Source organism: Phoenix dactylifera, chromosome 10 (genome assembly GCF_009389715.1).
Source record: "Phoenix dactylifera cultivar Barhee BC4 chromosome 10, palm_55x_up_171113_PBpolish2nd_filt_p, whole genome shotgun sequence".
In the NCBI taxonomy this organism is placed as follows: domain Eukaryota; kingdom Viridiplantae; phylum Streptophyta; class Magnoliopsida; order Arecales; family Arecaceae; genus Phoenix; species Phoenix dactylifera.
Window position 1 is genome coordinate 4253928 of NC_052401.1, and position 10640 is coordinate 4264567.

Consider the following 10640-nt stretch of genomic DNA (forward strand, 5'->3'; position numbering starts at 1 on the left):
TGCCAAGATAGTTTGAAATCTACATCGGGCTATATATATCTGCTAGCTGGAGGTGCTGTCTCCTGGAAGAGTGCTAAACAGTCTCTTATAGCCTCCTCTACCATGGCGGCAGAGTTCATAGCGTGTTATGAGGCGTCCAATCACGGAATATGGCTGCGGAATTTTGTCACGGGGCTGCACATAGTGGACGATATTGAAAGACCACTCAAGTTATTTTGTGACAATAAGTCAGCAGTGCTATATTCCAATAACAACAGGAGCTCGACGAAGTCGAAGCATATTGACATCAAGTTCCTAGTTGTCAAGGAAAGAGTTCAGAGTGGACAGTTGTCTATAGAGCACATCGGTACAAACTCCATGGTTGCAGATCCGCTTACTAAGGGATTGCCACCTAAAGTGTTTCATGAGCACACTGCTCGTATGGGTGTCATATCATTTCAGGATATTTGGTTTTAGTGAGAGTTTGTAATTATAGATGTTGCTCTAACAAAGACTTATTTTTCAGTCATTACAGTCTGTAAATATTTTCTGCAGAAATAAAGTTTTGGTTTATTCACACTCTGATTTTGGTATGGTTTGATCTCACTAAAGTTAAGACGGACCAGTTGGAAATAGGCATGTTAAGATCACATTACATGAAATTTCCATGCTACACAACCACATCATAATCCATGTCATTCAGTTGTATTGGCATACGTGACCATTGATGGGTCGAGTTACGACAGTTGTAACAAAGGCCGCTTTGATCCTATGTTGGTATGATTGATGGACCGGATTGGTTATAGATACATTTCGGTAATGACAGCAAAGTTGAGCTCGTACGGTTATTTTTACAATGCATAATTATAAGGTTACACATATAGTCCAAGTGGGAGATTGTTGGATCCTTAATCCAACGTTGGGCTTATATGTGAATAATTATGCATTGCAGACTGTCATATAAGGTTAAACCCATTTAAAAGTGATCTACTAAGGTATGGACTATTTAGGCTTTAATGTATCTGATAGGGTGTGGGCCTTTAATGTGTAGAGACTTAAGGGTTATTCTTATTTTCTATGATGGGCTGAAATAGGAATACCAAAAGGTAATCATAGGAATACCAAAGGTTATCTTAATGGTGGTATACCAAAGGTTATCTTAATGGTGGTATACCAAAGGTTATCTTAATGGTGGTATACCAAAGGTTATCTTAATGGTGGTATACCAAAGGTTATCTTAATGGTGGTATACTAAAGGTTATCTTAATGGGGGTTATGGTCCCTGGATCACACGTATGCATGATTCTATTCTGACATCCCATCATCAGATAGAGAACAGGGAGAAGCTAAAAAAAAAAAAAAGGGGATTCTCCATGAGAACGTGTTGATCTAGAAGAACAACCACACGACTCTACAGAGATAGGATTGTTATGGATTCAGGTACGCTTCCGCTTATCAATTATTGATTCTTGGTGATCCAACATGATGGTTCTTGGGATTTAGATGATGGTCTTCATCATTTTTTTTTTTTATGGATCTTGTGAGATTTCTAACATTGTCACCTAGTTGCAGGCTTACCTACCACCACTGCAAGTTATGAAAGATCTTGTTAGCTTTCATTTAACATTAGAACTTTGTACAGTGACCTAAAAGAGATCACTGTGCCTCTCGATCTTCTTTCCGCATAATACAGGGAAGGATGAAACTTTTTTTTTTTTTTGAATGAATGAAATATGGAGGAAGTGAGTAACTTCCCCCATGCTTTATTGAGACAATATTACAAAGCAATTTACAGAGGAGAAGTGGGTGGTAAAAGGTTACATGGGGAATTACAAGAGTAGAGAAGACAGTCTACTAGAAATGGCCTTAGGCTGTCCATGGACTTAACAGAGCCAGGGCCGGCCCGAGCCCTAGGCGACTGAGGCGGTCGCCTAAGGCCCCGGGCCAAGGGAAGGCCTCCGGGAGCAGAAGCTGGCTACGAGTCTTCCCCCTTGATGGAAGGGAGGTGGAGGGTTTCCTGGCCTGCAGAGGGCAATCGGGGAAGTTGGGGACAGTAGTTTTGTTTTGGGTGGAGAGAGAGAGAGAGAGAGAGAGAGAGAGAGAGAGGAGGGATTTGGTTGGCTTCATACACACCTGAAGCCACTCTTATCTTTCATCCCTTCTCTTTTTTGGTTTTGGTCTTGGTTTTCCTTCCCTCACATTAGTCCTGATCCAGCTGGGCCATCAGGAAGAAAGATAGGGGGATTGGAGATGGACTTCTTGGAGGGTGGAGATTCTTTTAATTTTCTCCTCTCGGTTTCTTCTCCCCTCTTGGGTGGTAGAGAGAGAAAAGGAGGGAGGGGGTTGAATGGCTGCTGTGCCGTGATGTTGCAGTTGCAGCTTCGGTGCTCACTTGAAGGGGGAGATGGTCTTTAGCAAAAGAAAAGGAGGGTAGAGAAAGAGAAGGAGGGAGGGGGGGTTGAATGGCTGCTGTTCCGTGATGTTGCAGGGGCTGCTTGGGTACTCACTTGAAGGGAAGATGGTGGGATGGGACTTTTATTAATTAGATGGAGTGAATTTTCCATAATGACCCTACTTTCTCTTGGATAAATTTTTTGACCGTGAAGCGCCATGGGATGGCCTTTTTCCTATTCTGCTCTCGCTTCACATGGTAAACAGTATTGCCAAGAACAGTTCCATGGCCTTTTTTTTTTTTAAGTATTTTTTTTAATATTTTCATTCAAGAATTATATTAAACTGAAGAGGCTTTTTGTCGACCTTTATTAGATTCATGCATTTTTGTTGAAATAGTGTACTTGACAGCAATCTATTTCCATAACATTTTTTTAAGTATTTTATATTTATTAAAAAAATTATTATTTAAAAAAAAGAGGCCCCATTTACTGAATTCGCCTTGGGCCCCCAGATGTATTGGGCCGCCCCTGAACAGAGCACAAGTGCCCCACAATGGGAAGGAGTATAGCACACTTACATTATTACATAGGGAATTACAAGAGTAGTGAAGGATGAAACTTTTCTTCATTTAACTCTCTAGACTAAGCAATTCATGCTCATAGCTTTAACTTCCACAAGAAGATCAGTTCTCCATATCACAAGCCCAATATTGGTTGCATAATGCTCGAACAAGCTTCTGGTGATGATATTATATAGCGAACGAAGATCTGATTTGCCTTCTTAGCAGATTGAATTAAAACTCATTTACATCTACAAAACAAAGTTTTACCTGCCACCTCCCAATGGGACAAAGGACCAAAGCCAATGTAAAAAACCACATGAACAAATGCAGAATGCCAAAAGCTGATGTTAAATGGCATAGGAGTTCTAATCATTTACTCGACATGTCCTCTCCTTCTTGGTTTGGCTCTGTGTTAATGGCTCACACATCCAAATTGCTCCCACCATCTCAGCCTTCATCTCATTACTCCAGATATCTTCATTTCTAAGCTCCTATAGCTCGAAATTTTTTGTAAGAATATGAAATGGTCATCTAGAGCTCAAGGCTGACCGACGATATTTTGCGAGAAAGATCAGGGAATCACACTTGATACTTGCACACCTTTCAACCTCCTCTTCGGCACGAGTTTGTTTGCTTTCTTTTTCCACTGTTCATTGCTTCCACCATGCGTCCCTTGTCCATGATACTTTGGTACATCAGTTAGTCAGACTTGCCATGATTTTTAGATCTAGTGGAAACAGACCATATAGTCATCAATACATGCTTCACTTCACTCTCTTGGGCATTTACTGTCACCAAGATGCCTCACCAATGGCGTCCTCCAGCAGCAGAAGTCTCTTTCTTTTAGCTCTTTCTTAGTTTATAAACGTATGGTACGTCTGCAAATCTTGGTGATCACATCACCACCTCCGATTGGCATCTGCAGATGTGGACAATGGACCTTGAGTTTGCACAACCTAATGGGCTGTCATGAACCGAAAACGACCGAGTTAGGTTCACTGAGTAAGATGCATTTTGATTTTTTTTTTTTTTTGAAAGAAAAATTCAGTACTAAATTCAACATTCTACTGCATGTAATTTCAGTGCTAGTATGTGTCCAAATTATATGATTTTTGTACTATTTATTGGCTGCTTCATGGTGAAAAAGTACACCAAATGCTTGAGCCATACTAGCTAGTACAGCATTATCCAATTAGTTGGTCGACCGGATCGATTGCTGTACTTTCATGGTTTCTATTGGTAGAATCCAATAAGTTTTTATCTATTTGTTCTACATAAAAATTTTATTCTTGTTGAGCTCATCTTAGAAAACCTGCATTATCTATTAACAAATGTGCTGCCCCAGCCAAACTCTCCACCTGACAATGTCTTCCACCTGGATCGGCCTGTCAGGAGCTAGCTTTGAAGCCAAAAGGAGCGGTCGGGCCTTGCTTCGGACTCACAGAATGAGTAAAATAATACTAAAAAGTATCCATATAGTTAGACTATTCAGATGTCAGACCAAAATTAACATCTCATTGCTCTCTCTCTAGGGTAATTAGTAAAATAATCGTACAACAACAACAACTCTTGTTATCTTATATTTTTGTAACCAAGCAATCTTCCTTCCCCCATGCTACTAATGGAGACCAAATAGGGTAGCATAAACAGCTCAATCCGACTCTGCCATGCTCAGAGAAAAGAGAGAACTCGGGGGCAGCTCAACCTACTTCACTAAGGTAATGAAGAAAGAAGTACAGAGAGAGGTACAGGTCTAGGGTTCCATTTAAACAGAATGTTCTGGTTCTTAAGGAGGAAGTAGGTTCCTTTGTGAAAGCCATGGCCGCAAAGGGCAGCCAGCTGCTTGGATTCTCCTGCCTTAGACCCAAAGGACAAGAGCAGCTCCTGTGGGTAGAACAGTTTACTCCACAGTCAGATGCTAAGAATTACCGATACCTATAACAAGTGTTTTTAGGAATTTGTAGGCATAGTATTAGATATTTGAATGACAACTTAATATAATGCGTGCATCCATAAATATAGCACTGATGTGTATGATATGGCCCTTGCTGAAGGTATGGACTTGAAAGTGACTTGGCCCATAACTGCATGGCCTTTGGACATCTTGGAGATTGAAGAAACTTCCCAAAGATTTGAGAAAAGGTTGGGATCGGTTTCTGATGGCATTTTCTTGGCAAATTTGGCACAAGAGGAACTCAGGAATATTTCTTAGGAAACCTTCTTCTTCTCCTTCTTCTATCTCAGTTCTCCAGAATTCCCTATACCACTTCACCATATGGTCATGACAGGCTTGCTAATCTTTTATCACCTTTGTTGAAAAAACATTCCCAAAGTTGTTAACAATCAATGTAGCATCCTCCTATTCTGTAAATTATTCTTGTATAGAATTTCTTTATTAATAAATTTGGTGGAAGTGCCTCACTTCCTCCATTTTCTATCAAAGAAAAAAAAGAGACTTGGGTCATAACCTGTTTCCTAAAGGATAATGCTACAAAGGACACTATAATAGAAGAAAAAAAACGCACTTCATCTCTCTTCTTCACCATTGTTCTCGCTATTCCATTGGCAAATTGAAATGGTTCTCTCTCTCTCTCTCTCTCTCTCTCTCTCTCTCTCTCTCTCTCTTCATGGTCACATCTCCCAACAAATAAGCAAGAAATGGGAAATAAACAACAAATGAAATTGAAAGTCCTACAGCATTAAATGCTACGAGAACACAATATTTGAGAAAAAAAGGAATTACCGGCACAAAAAATGCAGAGAGTGGATTAAAAAGAAAAAGCTCATAGAAATACAGAAACATCTATATAGAATTGTGCTAGAAGGGATTAAAGAAAAGCCCCCCAAGGAATTTTGTAGGACATATTAAAAGAATTTAGAAAAGAAAATATTATAAGACAGATGAGCTTTTCACACCTGCACTACGAAGAGGAAGAAAACTTCGTGAATGCCGAACTAACACAAACTATAATGGCTTTATTTTGGGATCATTATAGTCATTGCTGGTGCATAACCTAACAGGAAGTTGACAGAATCCAAGTATGCATAAGAATTTTTCTCTTTTGCATCTGAACTTCCTATTCATATATATGTCCTTGATAATGGCAACAAAGCATACCCGAAAGCAATGGTAGTATGACCTGTTGCTATGCGATATATTGCTAGTAGCATCAAAGAGTATAACCAAAGCAAAAATTTGATGCCTAGCTTGCAACAATCAATAGAAAGAGATATGACAACAGTGGGACGCTAACATTCAGCCTTCAATAAAACCGAACTACAGAAAACATAATGAAATCAGAGAAAAATCGATAGAGGTTAAGACCACTTCTATCTTTGCAAGGATAATAGTTACTTTATTCAAAGTCTAGAAGGTTGATGTAAGCCTAAAAGATTTTTCCTTCATATGCACGAAGATGGCCACCGTACAAGCTTATTGGCGAGGCAGCTCCAAAATTAAACTGATTCCAATATAACAAGTGATAGAGAGGTGATGAGTTCATCAATCCGCTTCTCGTGAGATGCTTATGGAAGGATAAAAAACTGAACAAAATCGGAACCTCATTGTATTAGCAACTGAACAAAATGACAAACTCATTATATTAGAACTTCTGATCTGCTTAAATTTTCAGCCACTGTACGTAGCTGGTTGCTGTTGGGTTTTGACCCACATGACCACATCGTGGTCAGTTACGATCCCGTGAGAAGTGGAGGCATTATCCTTGATGGTAGGATAACATAACGGGTCTCACCCTCTGCCTAGATGGTGAACACTGCATCGGTCTCCATCACCGGGTGTTCGAACAGGGGCCAAGAGGGAGATACGAACTAAGGACTTGATCATCCAGAAAACAATGGATCCAGGTACGCTTCCTTTATTTGAAGACTGGTTCATGATCCTATTTATAGATGTTCCTACATGTGGTATCAGAGCCTGGTTCATCCTAGAACCAGATCACAGTAAAAGGGTAGATCACAGGGACAAGGCAATGATCGTTTTGGCCAGTATAGAGGCGATCTGATCATCGCCATGTTGACCGGCCGTCACTGGGATGCCGGGATACTATGCCGAGAGTCGACCATTGCGTTGTCCCTGGATGGCTTTGGCACCATAGAGGCGATCTCCGGCATTGGGGTTGTTTTGCCGGCCATCACAGGGTCGGATTCATGGATTTGAGAAACAACCCCACTCGGGGTGACCCTGCTGACGCCGGATCTGGCCGGCATATGCCGCCGTGAGCCATCAGAAGATCCGGCGTAGCCGCCGGCCATGGTCTCCCTCCCACTCTTAAAAAAAAAAAAAAGGGAAAACTTACTGGATGATCGTCTTCCTCTGTATTCCTGCGGGTGACGCCGTCGGGCGGCGTTTCGTCCGGCGTCGGGCCCATCCCGGTGGCGCCGTCGGGCGGCACTTCGTCCGGCGGCATGATCGCCGCCCGCTGCTCCTAAGAGCTGACGGGTTGGGTTCGGCGGAACCCCAACCCGCCGGCGTTGCCCTGCTGGCGTGCGACCGCCGGTGGGCTCGCCATCGGGCGGCGAGTCCACCGGAAGGAGGCGGCGCGCTCGCCGCCCCGGAGATCAGAGGCAGGCGGGCTGGGTTCGGCGGAACCCTAGCCCGCCGCTAAAAGAGGAGGAAGACGGGTCGATCCCGTCTTCAGTTCTTTTAAAAAAAATATATATATATATTAATTTATTTCTAACGGGTCCGGGTTTTGAGTTTCGACCCGAACCCGTAATCGTTAACCCGCTGCATTTAAAAGGGCATAACAGGCAAAACGGGTTTGGGTTTTTGGGTTTCGATCCGAAACCCGAGTTCGTTTAGCCAATAGAAGGGAAATTTTCAGTTAAGCCCTTATGAAACATTTTATTTTTTCATACAGCCCTCCCGGAGATGTTAAAAGAATGAAATGTTTCTGTTTAAGTCCCTGTGAAACATTCTATTTATACTGAAGTCTTAGAGGGCTGTTACAAGATGAGAATGTTTCTATTAAGTCCCTATCAAATATTTTATTTACAGTGAAGTCCTTAGAGGGCTGTTAAAAGATGAAATTGTTTCTGTTAAGCCCCTGTGAAACATTTTATTTATGCAGAGGTCCTCAAAATATGTTAATTTAGTCCCTATAAAACATATTATTTATGCGGAGGTCCTTGTAGGGTAATGTGATAAAAAATTTTGTCATTTATTTTACATTTTAGTATACTTGATAGCATGATATGACACATGTACTGATTGTGTAGATTAGTAAAATATTAAATACATGTTTTATTTTAATCTGTCATATTATGAATTGTCAATTATGTGCAATGTCATTATTTTAATTTGATGTCTATATTATGAAATAGTTTGGTAGTTGCCAAAGTAACCCAACTAGAATGTTTAATAGACATCAAGTCATCAAATACTCTAATCCCAGGTATTAAGATAATGACTTTGCAAATTATGACTTACAGTTTTTCAATCATGAGATATTATGGATTGGCCCAAAGGTGCACCACTTTCAAATGATTGATTTGCTGAGTTAGGATAATTAATGAGTATCCTTGATTTAATAGGTATTGGATGCTCAAAGGCAACAGACCTATTTGAATTTTGGACCTATATCATTAATTATTCCTAGGTGAATTGGGAATCACCATAATAGTAATTTAGTATTTCATAATTACAACCCAAAGGTGTATTATGGTAATACTATTTATGTTATTCATCATTATTGCTAACTCAAAGTGTTAATGTTGTAAGCATTTTCTTATTGTTAATTTTCTTATTGCAGTATCTATTCCTGTTTCGCTTCATTCGCAAGCTTCATCTGTTACAATCTTTAATGGAACTAATTTCTCAGAGTGGAATGAACAAGTCCAGTTTCACCTAGGTGTTCTGGATCTTGATTTAGCACTCCGATCTGAGAAACCGGCTGACATTACTGATTTGAGCAGCTCGGAAGAAAGGTCTTTTTATAAGACTTGGGAAAGATCGAACAGATTGAGCATTATGTTTATGCGGATGAGTATAGCGAACAATATCAAGTCAACGCTTCCTGAATGTGACAGTGCTCAAGCATTATTGAAAACTGTGGAAGAACGTTTCCGATCTGCTGATAAGTCTCTGGCTGGGACATTAATGGCTAAACTTACCACCATGAAATTTGATGGTACTTGTGGGATGCATGAGCATATCCTTGAAATGACAAATATAGCTGCTAAGCTGAAGGCTCTTGGGATGGATGTGAATGAATCCTTTTTAGTTCAATTTATTTTGAACTCCTTGCCTCCTCAATTTGGATCATTTCAAATTCACTATAACACTATTAAGGATAAGTGGAATGTGAATGAATTGACCAGTATGCTTGTTCAAGAGGAGACAAGACTTAAGCAACAAGGATATCATTCTGTCAATCTTGTAAGTCATAGAGCCAAGAAGAAATGGAAGAAGCCAAGAAAGGGCATGAAGAGTGGACCATCCAAGGGTAAAGAGCCTCATCATGATACCGAGGTTCATAAGAAGAAACAAAACAAAGATAGATGCCATTTCTGCAAAAAATTGGGACACTATCAGAAGGACTGCCATAAACGCAAGGCATGGTTTGAAAAGAAAGGTAAGCCTTTGGCTTATGTATGTTTTGAATCAAACCTTACTGAAGTTCCTTCTAATACTTGGTGGTTTGACTCAGGTTCTAATGTTCATGTTTCAAATACGATGCAGGGATTCCTTACAACCCAGATGCAAGATCCAAATGAGAGTTTTAATCGTTTTGGGGAATGGAGTTAGAGTTCCTGTAACAGCTGTTGGAACCTATCGTTTGCTTTTAAATACTGGTTGTCATTTAGATTTGCTTCAGACTCTTTATGTTCCTTCTATTTCTAGAAATTTAATTTCTGTTTCTAAACTTGATGTTGAAGGATATTTCTTTAAAATTGGGAATGGTAGTTTGCGTCTTTTCAAAGACAATGTCTTTCTTGGTTCTGGTGTTTTGTGTGATGGTTTATATAAAGTAAATCTTGATAATCATTTTGCTGAAACTCTTATGACCTTGCATCGTAATGTTGGAATTAAACGAAACATGATAAATGAAAAATCTTCTAACTTGTGGCATAAAAGATTGGGTCATATATCCAAAGAAAGATTAGAGAGATTAGTAAAGGATGGGATTTTGTCAAACTTAGACTTTACTGATCTCGGTATGTGTGTAGACTGCATTAAGGGAAAGCAAACCAAACACACAAAGAAAGTTGCCACAAGAAGTGAAGAACTTCTTGAAATTATCCATACAGACATTTGTGGGCCTTTTGACTCCCCATCATTTGGTGGAGAGAAGTATTTTATCACCTTTATTGATGATTTTTCACGTTATGGTTATGTCTATTTGTTGCATGAAAAATCTCAGGCAGTGGATGTCCTAGAGGTATACATTACTGAGGTTGAAAGACAATTAGATAGAAAGGTGAAAATTGTCAGGTCTAATAGAGGTGGTGAATATTATGGTAGGTATGATGAAACAGGACAACACCCTGGCCCATTTGCTAAACTCTTAGAAAAGCATGGCATACGTGCTCAATACACTATGCCGGGAACGCCACAGCAGAATGGAGTAGCTGAAAGACGTAATCGTACTCTTATGGATATAGTTAGGAGTATGTTAAGTAATTTTTCTTTACCCATGTCGTTGTGGATGGAAGCCCTTAAGACCGCTGTATACATATTAAACCG

General features: G+C 40.1%; 1 protein-coding gene across 1 annotated transcript; it reads left to right on the plus strand.

Annotated features, from left to right (window-relative positions):
* Positions 1–9006: 9006 nt before the first annotated feature.
* On the plus strand, positions 9007–9881 carry LOC120112148. Its single transcript, XM_039130816.1, has 2 exons — positions 9007–9528; positions 9636–9881. Exons 1-2 carry the CDS (start codon positions 9054–9056, stop codon positions 9668–9670), a joined length of 510 nt encoding a protein of 169 aa, XP_038986744.1. The 5' UTR covers positions 9007–9053; the 3' UTR covers positions 9671–9881.
* The last annotated feature ends 759 nt before the right edge of the window (positions 9882–10640 follow it).

What these genes read in the sequence shown, in the direction of transcription:
- LOC120112148 (XM_039130816.1), top strand. Translation starts at nt 9,054, where the DNA reads ATGGCTAAACTTACCACCATGAAATTTGATGGTACTTGTGGGATGCAT. An exon ending in GGCATGGTTTGAAAAGAAAG is followed by an intron (nt 9,529 to 9,635) that starts GTAAGCCTTTGG and finishes AATACGATGCAG; the next exon opens with GGATTCCTTACAACCCAGAT.